Source organism: Podarcis bocagei (genome assembly GCF_964188305.1).
Source record: "Podarcis bocagei genome assembly, chromosome: 14".
In the NCBI taxonomy this organism is placed as follows: domain Eukaryota; kingdom Metazoa; phylum Chordata; class Lepidosauria; order Squamata; family Lacertidae; genus Podarcis; species Podarcis bocagei.
The window spans coordinates 7,702,476-7,718,906 of record NC_138139.1 but is presented as its reverse complement, the minus strand read 5'-3'; the positions used below and the strand labels follow the sequence as shown (position 1 = coordinate 7,718,906).

General features: G+C 45.3%; 1 protein-coding gene across 2 annotated transcripts in view; it reads right to left on the bottom strand.

The window, feature by feature from the left end:
• Positions 1-16,431, bottom strand: part of ALPK3 (alpha kinase 3) — a 74,795-nt gene that overhangs the window by 25,830 nt on the left and 32,534 nt on the right. For both annotated transcript variants that reach the window (XM_081169175.1, XM_081169176.1), the window contains one exon: positions 3,499-4,930. In XM_081169175.1, coding sequence (XP_081025301.1) covers positions 3,499-4,930 — 1,432 coding nt within the window. The remainder of the gene's footprint in view (positions 1-3,498; positions 4,931-16,431) is intronic.

Sequence of the window (16,431 nt, the reverse complement as noted above, 5' to 3'; positions counted from 1 at the left end):
AGAGATTATTTCGCATCTCCTAAAATGGAAACACATCAAGCAAATTCCAACAGGACTGTGCTGCCACGGCTAGCACCCGCCCAAGTGCTGAAAGCAACTCCAAGAGGCTGATAAGAGAGAGGGAAGTCAAGCGGCAAGTCCTGAAATATTCTGAGACAAAGGCTTCCTTCCTTGCCTCTGTCTGCTCTTTGCAACATGAAGACGCAGCAAAAGTGCGTGCACAGCAAATACACCAAGGTGGACGGTTGTCATAAAAGGGACAGCAGAAATTATACGCAATTGTTTTCTACAAATGCAAATATTTTCACTGTGTCCTTATGGCATTGTGAAATCAGAGATACTGTACTACATTGGAAGTGATTGTGAAATTTATTTAGCTACATTGCAGAGCAGAACAGATACATCTGGCCTTTCTGCTACGGAAGAAAGGGGCATGCATAAGAGTTTTGCTCTCTCTTTTTTACGCAGGCCTAACAATGCATTTTCTAAAAAGCTTTTTCCACATGAAGACCCTTCAGTGCTGTGGAAGCATCACTTTTCTGCGGTACCTGTGACCAAGACCCTTCTACGACATTTATTCAGAACTGAGGTCTCCTGCAACTTTAGTTGAAAACTTCCTCCTTGTTGCTTCTGCCCCTTTTATTGCTTCTTGTTCAAGGGAAATGTGGCATGAGTCAGTTGCCTCTAAATGGCTCTTAAAGCATTAGTTTTTCTGTGGGAAGGAGCTTCAGTTACAGGTTTCCATAGAATTATTTTTTGTTGCAAAACAGCACTTTTTCACAATTTAAAAAAGTTAATGGAAGCAAACCAGTAACATAACCTTCCCCTTTTTTGCAAGTAAAAGACACGGAAGAATTCTGGGGTAATTCAGTACAGTGGTACCTCAGGTTAAGTACTTAATTCGTTCCAGGGCTCCGTTCTTAACCTGAAACTGTTCTTAACCTGAAGCACCACTTTAGCTAATGGGGCCTCCTGTTGCCGCCATGCCGCTGGAGCACAATTTCTGTTCTCATCCTGAAGCAAAGTTCTTAACCTGAAGCACTATTTCTGGGTTAGCGGAGTCTGTAAACTGAAGCGTATGTAACCTGAGATACCACTGTAATGTCCACTCCTCACCTCTGGAAATTGGAAAGCTCATCAGGAATAATTACAAAAGGGGCTGAAAATAAAACTGCTGATATGGTAATGCTTTGATGCAAATCTGTGGTTCAATTAACCTTTGGAACACTTCTGAAAGAAGCAATGACAAGAGCAGAATCAATAAAGAGGAAGTTTCTAATTAAAGACACATTTGCCCCGAAAAGCTTTGATAGTGCTTTGCCTGCACATACTGAAATTATGCTTTAGAGTGGAGAGGAATGCCACAAATCAGAGCTGGGGGGAATGGGAGGATAACCCCAAAAGGTTATGCACAGATTTATAGAAATGAACAGGACCCTAGAGACCATCTGGGCTTGTAAGGCAAGGTACAGTTACAGTACTGCTAACAAGACTGCCTCTGGCCTCAGCAAAGGAGAGCTCACCACCTCCCAAGGTGGCCTGTTTGACTGTCAAAGCAGTCCAATGGTTAGGAAGCCTCCGCTAAGATGTTGAGCCAAACTCTGCATCCTTACAGTTCCCACCCACTGCTGGACCAAGAGTGGGCAGAAAGTCAATTGGGAGCCCCAGGTGCTTTGCAGCAGAGCTAGCTCAAGTCTCTGACTCTCAACGGTTTAAGGAGAGCAACAACAAAACCATTCCCCATTCCACCACCCCAACCCCGCTCTGAATTAGGCAGCTGAGAAATGAAGGAAGCTCGGAAGGAAAACCAGGAGTGGATTTGTGTGTGAAAGGACTGTGCAGTCAGTTTTGGTACTAAACAAAAACCTGGATTAAGCGTGTGCTTCTTGGCACCCGGCTCCTTAATTCCGTGGTCTATACTCCAGAACCCCTATTTTGTACCTGGATCCGGTGGAGGGCAGGTTTCTAGGTGTTTAAATAACAAACAAACCACCCCACACACTAGATCCCAAAAACATGAAGTGCCGTATTTTTCGCTCTATAAGACGCACCTGACCATAAGACCATAGTTTTAGGAGAGGAGAACAAGAAAAAAAAATATTCTCTCCCTCTCTGCGCAGCGCCTCTCCAGCAAAGCAGGAGGAGAAACAGAAGGGGCTCCATTTCTCCTCCCACTTTGCTGAAGGGGCGCTGTGCAGCTCTTCCTCTCTGCGCAGCGTCTCGCCAGCAAAGCGAAGTCAGAACAGCAAGAGGGACAGCTGTCTGGGATAGCCGTGCCAAGCCTCTTCAGGGCAGGGGGAGCGTTCCTCCTGTTGCCCTGAAGAGGCTTGGCGCAGCTATCGCAGAAGTCAGAACACCAAGAGGGATCGCTGCTTTCACGATCTCTCTTGCTGTTCTGGCTTCTGGGATAGCTGCGCAGCCTGCATTCGCTCCATAAGACGCACACACATTTCCCCTTACTTTTTAGGAGGGGACAAGTGAGTCTTATAGAGCGAAAAATACGGTAGATGATACTGGCCTGGTAGGGTTTGACTCAGCAGCTCTACTTTTCCACATTCCCAAGGGATTGACTATGTTCCCTCTGCCTCCACCGTCAGAGGCATTATGCCTCTGAATGCCAACTGTTGGGAACCAAAAGTCAAGAGAGTGCTGTTGTGCTCCAGTCCTGCTTGCAGGCTTCCCATAATGGGCATCTGGGTATCCAGGATGCTCAACTAGATGGGCCACTGGCCTGAATCAACAGGCTCTTTTTGCACTCTTAGATTTAGCTGCCCACCGAGCCCTGGAGTTCCCAGGCAGGGCAGGCTGACATCCTCTGGAAACATGAGCCAGAGTCTGTTTGCAGTTGCTGGGGCCTTGCAGCTCGTTGGACCACTCTGAAGTCCTGCACCCGGAGACCCAGCTCCTCTCTACACACCCTCGCAGCCCACTCCTCAGCAGGGATCCTTCAAATGCCAATCCCGTGAGGAGCAGCACGAAATCCTCCACGCACTGAATTAGGAAACCCCCTGTTAACAAGGCACACACTTGTTCTTTCCTAATGAAGAATTACATGGAAAATGCTTCAGAATAAGCAGCAAAAAATAGACCCCGGCCAAACCAGGATGTTGAGTGTCAGGGACAGCTGCAGCCAAGACCGCAGGCCGGCAATGCAATGACGCTTGTCGGGAGGGCCAGCACATGAGGCTGGGTCCCAACTCAACACCAGCCCGTAAATAAACCCAAGTGCTTGTTGGCCACAGATCACCCAATGCATCTGGCTCATTTCTGACCAGCTACAGAAATAATAATATTAAAAATTGGCCAATGCAACATTTTACAGTCAGGGGTCAGAGCTAGACTGGAGAGAGAGACCACCCTGCTTATTGCTAGTCATGTACATCCCCGCATTCTCAGCTATAAATAGCAGGCAGGGCTCTGGCAGTTGCTGCTTAACAGATTTGGGAAACATTTTGCATGAGGTCAGTCATAGCAAAAAAAGAGAAGAACTTACAGTACCTCACAAGGCCCTTGGCCGGGCAGCTGCTCTCCCAAGGAGGCCTCCTCCAAGTCTCTCGCCGCTTCCTGAAAGCGCACAGATGACTCCAACCCCTTCTGGGGCTGTGGGGATGGCTCTTCTTCAGGGCAGAAAGAGTCCAGCAAGTCCGTTTCGCGGAGGTCAGCAACCATATCCTTCGAAAGGGGAGCCCACACCCCAAGGCCAGACTCTGAAGCCTGGCTAGGATGCTGAAAATCTGTTTCAGGAATGTCTGACACATTTCCCATCCGAAGGGAACCAGGCACCTTTTGCACGGCCTCTGCGGTCCAATTAGGATACTGGGATAAGTTTGCATTGACATCCCCGCCAGCATCCGTGGCTGCCATTGTTTGGGCTTCCTTTGTTTCCACAGCCTCCTTTTCCTCTGTTTTCTGCTCTTCGCGTGGCTCTTTTTGCCCTTCCTCTGGTTTTGCCCTTTTCAAAGATGCAGGGACTGCTGGGAGCATCTCTCCCAGGACAGAAGCATCCTCACCTGGCTGGTTCCGATCAGCCTCGCCTTCCTTGGCTTCTGGCGCCTTCTGCTCAGCCTCAGCTTTCACCCCCATGTCAAAATACATATCTTTTAGAGAAAAGTACACGTCTGCTTTAGGGGGCATTGAATAGGGTCGGGCAATGGGCTTCTCCCCCACCTGCCTAGGAGGTACTCTGGGTTCCGTGCCCACCAGCCCATTTGTTGCAAAAGGTGATGTGCTGTAAGTATTAGGCGTAGCATCTTCATGCGCCAAGCTAATACTCCTCTGTTGTGTCCCATCTTCTTCTCGGGAAACATCCTGGCTTGCATTTGGCAAGGCAGTGGTGACCTCCTCTTTCTTCTTCTTCTTCGCGGAAAACTCTTTGGCCGCTGTAGGCTTCGCTTTGATGATCTCCACCGTCTCATAGATATAGGTAAGAAAGCCGTTGGCATTTTCGTCTCCGTTTTCCTCCCCGCTCTCCAGAGAAGAGTCCCCATTGGTAGTCACCTCTGCTTCCAGACGCCCTGTAATGAAGTTGTTTGGGAACAGGGTCTTGGCGTTCACGGAAGTCTCTTTGCTCTTCTCGTCCTCTCCAAATCGTGGTTTCCCATCTGGGATGCGCACCTTGGCCACCTCCTCCTTGTCCCAGAGGGAGGTGCCCGATCGCATGCCCACTTCGCCGGTCAAGCGGCGCTTCCGCTGGAACCTGTCCGGGCTCACCCTCCTCAGCTGCTCCAGCTCCACGTTCTCCTTCCCTCGCTTCCTGCTCTGCTCGATCTCACGAAGCTTGGCCTCGGCGTTCCGCTTGAGCTTGGCAAACCATCGCTGGTGGATTTTGTACTCTGTCATGGTTCCCACCTCCAAGACCCCCGAGCAGGACACAATGCCCTTGTTGTTTCTGGCCGAGGCTTGGTAAATGGCTGCATCTTCCTCTCTGCACCTGGGGGCAAAAAGAAACAGCGCCATGAGAAAAAACACACGATTCAGGGAGCACATTGTTCTGAGCATTAGTGCACATGGGTGCAAAGTTTAGGGCTGTGTACATGCCGTACATTTGAAACACACACACACACACCACCCCAAATAAACATGGGAACTGTATTTAGTTTCCAGGCCCAATTCAAAGTGCTGGTTTTGGCCTATAAAGCTTTAAATGGCTCAGGACTGCAACACCTCACAGACCGCCTCTTTCCATATTAACCTACCTGGACCCTCAGATCATCCTCTGATGCCCTCCTTTGTGTGTCTCCTCCTTGAGAGATCCAGAGGGCGGCAATATGAGAACGGGGCCTTCTCTGCAGTGGCTCCCTGTCTCTGGAATGCTCTCCCCAGGGAAGATCGCCTGGCGCCTTCATTATACACCTTTAGGCGCCAGGCAAAAAGGTTCCTCTTTAACCAGACGTTTGGTTGATCCGATTTACATCCTATGCCCTTTTAAAATGTGGTTTTTTTGGGGGGGTGCTGTTTTTATTTTTATTAGGTATTTTGTGGTTTTATATCTTGATTTTATTCTGTGAACCGCCCTAAGAACGCTGGGTATAGGGCAGTACATAAATTCAATAATAATAAAAATAGTTTACTCCACACAGAGCATCCAACACTCTTACAAAACTACAGTTCCCAGGATTTAGAGGTGGAGACAAATGTGCTTTTAATGTGCCTTAAATAGGTAGTCTCTGTCATTTTCCCAGCTGCTCATCCATGAGCAGCTCCTATGTGTTTGGTAGAACGCTAGAAATGAGCCAGCCATATGAGTAGAGAGCAATCTTGTGTGTTTCTCCATTACATTTGCCTCTGCTCCGGACTGCCATCTTCGTGAGACAGGCTCATGCAACTGAGAAGAACAGGGTCATTCAGCTGACATCTGCGCACACATGACGGGGTCATTTTGACTGCTCAGGGTTGCACAAAGGGGCATTCTCCTGACCCCCCATTATCACAGGAAAGGACAGTCACAGCACCCAAGCTGGGAATGGCAAAACTACAGAAAAACTGTGGAAATCTACTCTGTACACCATTTCTTAAAGCCAAACTAGTCATTATGGCATTCACATAATTGGCAATTGTGTCCATAGCATCCATAGCATCCACATAGGTCTGAGTGTTTTTCTCCTTGTTCCATGCTTTCCAGGCACAAGTCTGAGTGGTTTTGCTTTGGCCCCACTGCTTTCCCCTGGAAAACCCACTCTTCCGTGTTAAATCAGAGCAGATGTCCACCTGGAGAAAACCCAGTTGCTGTTTGCTCCAATTCAGCAGTAAAGATTGGGTTTTCCCAGGGGAAAGCAGTGGGGCAAGTCTGGAGGAGCCCTCACAGAAGCGAGCAGGGGGCAGGGGGTGGGAACGTAACCCAAACTGGGACCGTGGCAGTATGATCACTTTAATACCACCCTGCTGTAACCCCAATTTGGGTTTTAAAAGCCATTTACACCATCTCCAGATACAGGGAAAGTCCTGTGCCCAGTTTAGAAAAAGACTGTCTATATGGGAACTGAAAAGAACTAGTCTCAGGGCAAAATGTGGGGACCCCCAAATTACAGAATTCTGACCATAGTTGCTAAGAATAATACCCACTACTTTTTTTAATAAAGAAAGAGGTGTCATTACTCATATCTTGAAAAGGCACCATGGGCAACAAAAAGAGGAGTGTGTCCAGGGCCGGATTTAGGTTTGATGAGGCCCTAAGCTACTGAAGGTAATGGGGCCCTTTATAAGTCCAGCTGTCCTTTGTCAAAAAAAATTGTCGCTGTTTTTTGTGTTGAATATATGCTATATGGTAATTGATGGACCTGACAGGTATCTAAAGCCATTTGCACATAACAAAATATGTATTTTATCAAAGTAATTGTTGAGCTGAAATACAATTAAGAAGAAGTATATTAATAGTGGTAGTGATATTTTAGGGAGCAGGCTAGCAGGCGGGGCCCATTACTTACATCATAGGAGCCTGCACAACACAAAACACTGTTGCTCTATGTAGGTTTTATTTAATTTGTTTTTTATCTTGTATTTTGGAAATCCAGTTTTTCCCCTCTTTAAATTAAGCTATATCTTGTTTATATGTAATACTGGCACTGAGTGTGTCGGTACTCTGTACTAATGAGTACTGTCACAAAAAAGCACCGATAATACTCATATGCCTTCCTTTGTACCAGGCATGGGAAGCCTGTGGTCTCCCAAATGTTGTTGGACTACAACTACCAACACTCATGGGTCATGCTGGTTGGGGCTGATGGGAGTTGGAGTCCAGCAATATCTGGAGAGCCACAGGTTCCCCGTGTCTGATGTAGGCTTAGGTTCAGAAATGGGGGAGCCTTGACCTAGATCCAGCCCTGGCCCCACCAAACACACCCATTGCCAATCTACGGACAGAGGAGGGGTCTCAGTGAAGCGGTATTTGTGTGGCAATAGTAGGAAGCCACTAGGAACTCTGTGGGACTTACTTCTGAGGACACATGGCTACAATTGTGCTCCTTCTGTAGCTTCATTCCAAGAAGCCATATCAAAGTCCTGCACATGTTTACTCAGAAGTTCCATGGAGTTCAGTGTGACTTACTGGAGAAGTGTGCACAGAACTTCAGCACATAGGGACATCTGTCATCACACCTAAGTGCAATATCAATATGCTAATACTTAGCATTCACACAGTACTACCAAGGGTTCAAATTGCTTCGCATGCCTTCCCTAGTTCTAATCCTCACAAGTACCCAGTTATTAGTAGAAATGGAGGATCAAGAAGATCAATTAAAAGAGGTGCGGGAAAAGGAGACAACAGGTCAGATAAATAGTCAAAGCTGGGGGAGAATATGGGACAAACACTTTGAAAATGTTGTCTAAGGATAAAAGAAAATTATTATTAGTTTGGAGATGGTATTTAACACCAGTCAGATTAAATCAAATAAACAAGGACTATTTGGTGTTATGTTGGAGAGGATGCCAGGAAACCAGCACTTATGTTCACGTGTGGTGTACAATTTGGGGGGCAAAGGAGATAACAGAAATCACTGGGTTAAAGCTGATCAAAAGTCCAGCGGTAGCATTGTTATAAATTCATGATGGGATGGAAGGTTTGCAGGCTATGAAGGGCTTGCTCACAAATTTATTGACAGCTGCACAAGTTATTATAGCTAGGAAATGGAAGGAGCAAAGTGAGTATCAAAGGGAAGAATGGTATAAAGAAGTGTGGCATATAGCTAAAAATGATAAATTAAGGTAAGATGGGGAATATGCAGGAGAAATGATTCTGAGGAGATATGGAAGCTGTTTGAAGAATTTGTATTGTTAAAATGGAAAGGGGTCAAACCATCGCAAGAGGTGTTGAAACTTTGGGAGGTTGGATAGTTACAATGGAAGGGTCTTGGGGGTGGGGTGCACATTTTTTCCTTATTTATTTATTTATTTATTTATTTATTTATTTATACTTTGTAAAACAAAACAAAAACAAGTACCCAGTAAGGTAAGCCAATATTATTTCCTCCCTGCCAAACTGCAGACAGAGAAAAAGTTGTGAATTATTATTTTCAAACAATGCTCTCCACAGTTGTGAATTATTATTTTCAAACAATGCTCATGAACATTTGTTGGCATTTCTGTGCTTATTCTCCCCCTATGAATGCATTTTTGTTTTTACTTTTGACTAAAAAAACACACGTTGCTAGCAATTCCCCCAAATATAATGAAATTAATGAATGTTCTATGCACACTTTCCCCACAAAATCCGAGGAACTGCAAATTTTGAGGGTAGCTTCATTTTGGTTCCCATAAGGTTTCATAAGAACATAAGAGAAGCCTGGAGAATCAGGTTTGGGGTGTTCATCTAGTCCAGGACTCATTTGCCCCTTCAAATATCTCAAGGGCTTGTCACGTGGAAGATGGCGCAAGCCTGTTTTCTCCTGCTCCAGAGGGAAGGACCCAAACTGATGGCTTCGAATTACAAGAAAAGAGATTCTGACGAAGCATCTGGAAGAACTTTCTGATGGTAAGAACTGTTATAAGAAACCAAACAAACCCCTGTGTTTCAAACAGAACGTCAGCAATGTCTAGGCAACACGATGACCATGTACATACGCAATAGACAATCTTTTATAGAATTCCTTCAAACCATAACAAGTCCAAAATGAAATCTTTAGTCTCAAAATCTTTAAATAAAGCGAGGTACCAGACTTTGTCCGATGAAAGACAAGCTGTGAAGCTTTGTGTATTCAGCAAATATGATGTCCAAAACTGAACAGTGATTCCGGATATTGACTACTGTTTCATAGAATTCTTTGTCAGTGTGGTGGGAGGATATAGAATTGCTTCATAAACCCATCTTATTTCAAATGAATGTATGTGAATGAAAATATCAAATGCTGTGGAACAGTGCTCATGTAATAATACAAAACAGTAGTCAATATCCGGAATCACTGTTCAGTGTTGGACTTCACAGCTTGTCTTTCATTGGACCAAGTCTGGTACCTCGCTTCATTTAAAGATTTTCAGAGACTTTGAGACCAAAGATTTCATTTTGGACTTGTTATGGTTCGAAGGAATTCTATAAAAGATTGTCTATTGCATATGTACATGATCATCGTGTTGCCTAGACACTGCTGACGGTAAGAATCATAGAATCATAGAATCATAGAGTTGGAAGAGACCACAAGGGCCATCGAGTCCAACCCCCTGCCAAGCAGGAAACACCATCAGAGCACTCCTGACATATGGTTGTCAAGCCTCTGCTTAAAGACCTCCAAAGTAGGAGACTCCGCCACACTCCTTGGCAGCAAATTCCACTGTCGAACAGCTCTTACTGTCAGGAAGTTCTTCCTAATGTTTAGGTGGAATCTTCTTTCTTGTAGTTTGGATCCATTGCTCCGTGTCCGCTTCTCTGGAGCAGCAGAAAACAACCTTTCTCCCTCCTCTATGTGACATCCTTTTATATATTTGAACATGGCTATCATATCACCCCTTAACCTCCTCTTCTCCAGGCTAAACATGCCCAGCTCCCTTAGCCGTTCCTCATAAGGCATCGTTTCCAGGCCTTTGACCATTTTGGTTGCCCTCCTCTGGACACGTTCCAGTTTGTCAGTGTCCTTCTTGAATTGTGGTGCCCAGAACTGGACACAGTACTCCAGGTGAGGTCTGACCAGAGCAGAATACAGTGGCACTATTACTTCCCTTGATCTAGATGCTATACTCCTATTGATGCAGTCCAGAATTGCATTGGCTTTTTTAGCTGCCGCGTCACACTGTTGGCTCATGTCAAGTTTGTGGTCAACCAAGACTCCTAGATCCTTTTCACATGTACTGCTCTCAAGCCAGGTGTCCCCCATCTTGTATTTGTGCCTCTCATTTTTTTTGCCCAAGTGCAATACTTTACATTTCTCCCTGTTAAAATTCATCTTGTTTGTTTTGGCCCAGTTTTCTAATCTGTCAAGGTCGTTTTGAAGTGTGATCCTGTCCTCTGGGGTGTTAGCCACCCCTCCCAGTTTGGTGTCATCTGCAAATTTGATCAGGATGCCCTTGAGTCCATCATCCAAGTCGTTGATAAAGATGTTGAATAAGACTGGGCCCAAGAACTGTTTGGCAGAGGAATGGACTTCCTTGGAAGGTGGTGGACTCGCCATTGTTGGAGGTTTTTAAGCAGTTTGGATTGCCACCTGTCATGGATGCTTTACCTGAGTTTCCAGCATTGCAGGGGGGCTGGACTAGATGACCCTCAGGATCCCTTCCAACTTTGCAATTTGATGGTTCTACCATTCTGCAGTTTCCAGCAACTGGCATTCAGAAGCATACTGCCTCCAAAGTGTAAATCGGGCAGTTTCTCCTTAAAATGTGAACATAATCAAATTTCTCCCCATCCTAACTTATAGTGCAATTCCATAAGCATCTGTTAATAAACAAGGCAAGTGTAATGGAATGTGCTTCCAGGTAAGTAGGCACAGGATTGTAGTCTTGGCTGCTACACTACTTACTGTAGTCAGAATTACATAAATGCTATGCTAGTTACTGTTGTCAGAATTACATAAACAGATTTACTTTTCAATTTGAGGAGGAGTGGGAGAGATGCTTAGTGTCTTACTCTTTTAAAAATGGAAAACAGCACCACACATGTCACATATTGAACTGATGCGCTAATGCATTTGAATGGGCACTTGCTAGATTACCTCAGGAAAGCTAATAAACTGTAGCTGCGCTGTAGATAAGCCCTGAAACCCCTCCGTCGTACAGGCTGTCCTCTTTGCACATTCTTGGACAGCAATGAGCATGCACCCTGGATCCTGAGTGTGGATGTAGGGATTAAACCAATACTGAAGGAGCCAAGAGACATTTCCTTCTCAGTCAGCCCAGTTTAGGAGAATGACCACACATAGATCTGTAGTAGACAGGGGTGCGCAAATCTGTCCATTTTTGTTCTCTCCGTCTCTCGGTTTTTTAATCTCAAAATCCAGTTCTCCACATTTTTGCAGGATTTTTTTTAATCCTCATGATATTTCACCAGCATTTTAATGGAAAGCTCTCCTAGAATATACATTTTTTTAAAATACGGTTTTGACTAATACATGCATTTTTGCAAGCTGTTTCCCCCTGTGATGTATTTGGGCAGCCTATTACCACTTAATGGCCTCTGTATCGGGAAGTTTTTAATGTCAGATGTTTTATTGTATTTTTAATATTTTGTTGAAAACTGCCAAGAGTGGCTGGGGAAACCCAATGTTATGCACTGAGTTGAATAGGATCCAAATTGCAGCAATCTGATTGGTCCTAGAACAATAGGATCCAGAATGCAGTAGTCTGATTGGTCCACAGGAGCCACCCAATCAAACTCCAGGTGGAAGTGTAGCCGCAACCTTATTGGCCTACGGGAGAATCCCAGAATTAGCCAATCATGTGACACCCATTGTGTAAATAATGTATATAAAGCAGATAATTGGGGGAACTTGCATTCCTCACTACTACGAGCTGAATAAAGAGAATGAAATCCACTCTTGACTCCAAGTATATTTCACCCAGCAAGATGGGTGGGGTATAAATAAATCATATTATTATTATTATTATTATTACTATTATTATTATTATTATTATTATCGTCGTCATCACCACCACCACCGCTACTAATACTACTATTTAGAGGGCTGTTAGCTCACCAGGAAACTAGTCTAGCTATTCCAGGAATTGAATCCATGCTGGATCTAGGAGCTAGAAGGAGCTCAGGCATGCAGCCGACCCCCTCACCCAAACTCATAACAATATGTGAAATGCCAGCATTCAACATCTTGCATCTCTAACACAGACTGCTGTCCTTTTTATATATACGGTTGAGACAACCTGGTGTCAAACGCCATCCAAAAATCATTTTATACAAACTTTGCTTGAGCTTTACATCAACAGTCCCATTTAACACTGCCGTCCAAAGTATTGAGTCTGGGTGGGGAAGTACCATCATAGGGAAATCAGGAGCACTATGCAACTGGCGGTACGGAGTTTGCCGCACATGACACTCATGGTGCTGGCTCCCACACCATCACTAACATCATCTCAAATGACAGGACCGCTTCAGTGTGCAAACATGTGTGCCCACATTTTCCAAGTTACAAGAAAGGAGATCCCGACTAAACATCAGAAAGAACTTCCTGACAGTATGAGCTGTTTTACAGTGGAACGGTCTCCTTTGGGAGGTTGTGGACTCTCCTTTCTTGGAGATTTCTAAGCAGAGATTAATCTGTCATTAATGCTATAAATAAGATTCCTGCATCGCAAAGGGGTTGGACTTGATGACCCTTGGGAGTGAGGTGTCTCTTCCAACTTTTCAATTTTATCATCCTAGCAACAGAAAACAGACGCTTTAGTATTACGGGGGGGGGGGGGGAGGATATAGTTTTTGTGCATGGGACCATCCTTAATGAGGAAAAGGTATAATTCATTATAAGCATTTCTACAGCATCCTTCGAAGGGACGCTGGTGGTGCTATGGGTTAAACCACAGAGCCTAGGACTTGCTGATCAGAAGGTCGGCGGTTCAAATCACCATGACAGGGTGAGCTCCCGTTGCTCGGTCCCTTTTCCTGCCAACCTCGCAGTTCAAAAGCACGTCAAGTCCAAGTAGATAAATAGGTACCGCTCTGGCGGGAAGGTAAACGGCATTTCTGTGCGCTGCTCTGGTTCACCAGAAGCGGCTTAGTCATGCTGGCCACATGACCCGGAAGCTGTACACCGGCTTCCTCGGCCAATAAAGCGAGATGAGTGCCGCAACCCCAGAGTCGGTGACGACTGGACCTAATGGTCAGGGGTCCCTATACCTTTACAGCATTCTTCAACAGGAAACCCCCAGGGCCATTGACATAAAATAAGTATTACAAAACAAAACAGAACACTTGGGAGACACAGGTAAAGCAATCTGAACCATCAAAAAGCAAAGGAAGTGAGCTGGGAAAAGAGAAAAGTGGCTGAAGTAATATTCTTATTTTTATTTAATTTATGAATCACTTGCTACGTGCATCTCAAGGTGGTTTACAAATACATCATTTTTTAAAAAAACAACAACCTTAAAATAGTTTTTAAAACAGTGCAAACAGAATGCTGAAGGTACATATGGGAAGGCTTCACCGACCAAACGCCCATCTCATCTCAAAAAGAGCACTGTAGAACCAAAAGGGGGGCAGAAAGGAGCAACCCTAATGATCAGGGGTTTCTCCCATAGAGGGAAAGGCTGCAGCATAGAAACATAGGAGGGGCTCTCCTGGATCAGTCCAAAGACCCATCTAGGCCAGCATCCTTTGCTCACAATGGCCAACTAGGAGCCCACGGGAATCTCAGAAGGAGGAACGCAACAGCACCCTCTGCACTGATGGTCCCCAGTGGCTGATATTCAGAGGCACCCTGCTGCCTCTGATTGTGGAGGGAGAACTTCGCCATCCTGCCTAGGATATATGGGCAGCTTTATCCTCCAGGAGATTGCCTCACCCTCTTCTAAGCCACCCAAGGTGGTGACCATCACAAAAACTGGAGGGTGATTTTAGTTTAGAGAAAAAGTGCCTTAAGGGTGATGGGGGAGACATGACAGATAATAATAATAATAATAATAATAATAATTATTATTATTATTATTATTATTATTATTATTATTATTATTATTATTATTTTATTATTATTTATACCCCGCCCATCTGGCTGGGCCTCCCCAGCCACTCTGGGCGGCTTCCATAGAAACCAGAAATACAGTAAAATATCACACGTTAAAAACTTCCCTGAACAGGGCTGCCTTAAGATGTCTTCTGAATGTCAGGTAGTTGTTTATCGCTTTGACATCTGATGGGAGGGCGTTCCACAGGGCGGGCGCCACTACCGAAAAGGCCCTCTGCCTGGTTCCCTGTAGCTTTGCTTCTCGCAATGAGGGAACCACCAGAAGGCCCTCGGCGCTGGACCTCAGCGTCCGGGCAGAATGATGGGGGTGGAGACGCTCCTTCAGGTATACTGGACCGAGGCCGTTTAGGGCTTTAAAGGTCAGAAGCTTATATAATTGTCCTCTAAAAACACTAGAATAGAACTCAGAGTCATCCAAGGAAACTGACCGGCAGAAGATTCGGCAGAGACAAAAGCAGGCACTTCTTCACAGGGCAGGCCGTGAATTTATAGAATTGGCTGCAATAAGAGACGGTGACAGCTGACAGCTCAGATCAGGAGGGGAGAACCTGTGGCCCTCCAAAGGTCGCTGAGCTGCAACTCCCACCCGTCGCTGACCACTGGTCGTGCTGGCTGGGGCGGCTGGGAGTTGGAATCCAGCAATATCTGGAAGGCCATATGTTCCCTATCCCTGGCTCAGATGTCTTCAAAAGGAGACAAGGCAAAATCACGCAGGGGACGTCTGCCAATGGCCACTAGCCACCATATCTTCAATGAAGGGCTTGGAAAGGGGAAGCCTGCCACTCAATACCATTTTCTGGGGAGCAAGGGTGGGCGGTCAGACACTTCACCCACTGTCTGCGAGCTTCCCTGAGGTATCTGGTGGAGCGCTGTGGAAAGCACAACGCTCTGCGACAGCGCACTTTTTTCACACGAGGTTCCCTGCTCCTACTGATATGTGAATGGGACAGGCACATGGCCATTACAGTGGTACCTCAGGTTAAGAACTTAATTCATTCTGGAGGTCCGTTCTTAACCTGAAACTGTTCTTAACCTGAGGTTCTTAACCTGAGGTACCAGGTACCCTAATGGGGCCTCCCACTGCCGCCACTGCACAATTTCTGTTCTCATCCTGAAGCAAAGTTCTTAACCCAAGTTACAGGGAACAAGGCAGAGGGCCTTCTCGGTAGTGGCACCCGCCCTGTGGAATGCCCTCCCACCAGATGTCAAAGAGAAAAACAACTACCAGACTTTTAGAAGGCATCTGAAGGCAGCCTTGTTTAGGGGAGCTTTTAATGTTTAATAGGTTATTGTACTTTAATATTCTGTTGGAAGCTGCCCATAGTGGCTGGGGAAACCCAGCCAGATGGGTGGGGTATAAATAATAAATTATTATTATTAATTATTATTATTATTATTAACCTGAGGTACTATTTCTGGGTTAGCGGAGGTACTATTTCTGGGTTTGAAGCGTATGTAACCTGAAGCGTCTGTAACCCGAGGTACCACTGTATCTGGTTAGCTCCCCTGGTCCACCAACCAAACCTGGCTGAGAATCAGGGAGGAGAGGGCTATTGATGGCTACTAGTCATTACGGCTAGGCTCTGTCTCCATAGCTAGAAGCAGCTGTGCTTCTGAACACCAGTTGCTGGAAACCACAGGAGGGGAGAGGGCCCTCGCGCTCAAATCCTCCTTGCAGGTTTCCACTGTGAGAACAGGATGGTGGACTAGGCGGGCCATTGGGCTGATCCGCCAGGCTCCACTTAGGTTCTTATGTCTTCTGTGAAAAAGAAAAGGGAGTGTGCAAAACTGACCGGAAAAATAAGAAACCAAGATAGCAAACTTTTTTTCATGAAAGAATGGAAATGGTTTACGGAATATTTACAAATAAACTTTAAACAGATAAGAACATTGGCAGGATTCTTGTGGTAACCTGCAGTTTTATAAGAGGAGATATTTATAGTAGAAGAATAAATGAGCAAATTAATTTGGGTATGCAGAAAGTATTAAAAATAAATTTAAGGAACCACAGAAAGGGGGGGGGGGAAGTTGAGTTATGAAATGTTAAAATGATTGTGAAATTACTGAAATGTACAAAAGTGAAAATCATCATCATCATCATCATCATCATCAAAAGGAGTGACTGGACCTCTGAAGCATGGCTTTTATTCTGTGAACTGCCCTGAAACCCCCAGGTATAGGGCAGTATATAAATTCAAATAAGAATAAGAATAATGGCAGTTCCATGGATCTGGGAATTTTTATCTCCTCATGCATAGGATGCAAGAGCCCCTTTGGCCTTGAGTCTAGGAAGTGATAGAGGCCTGAACAGATTGTATATTTC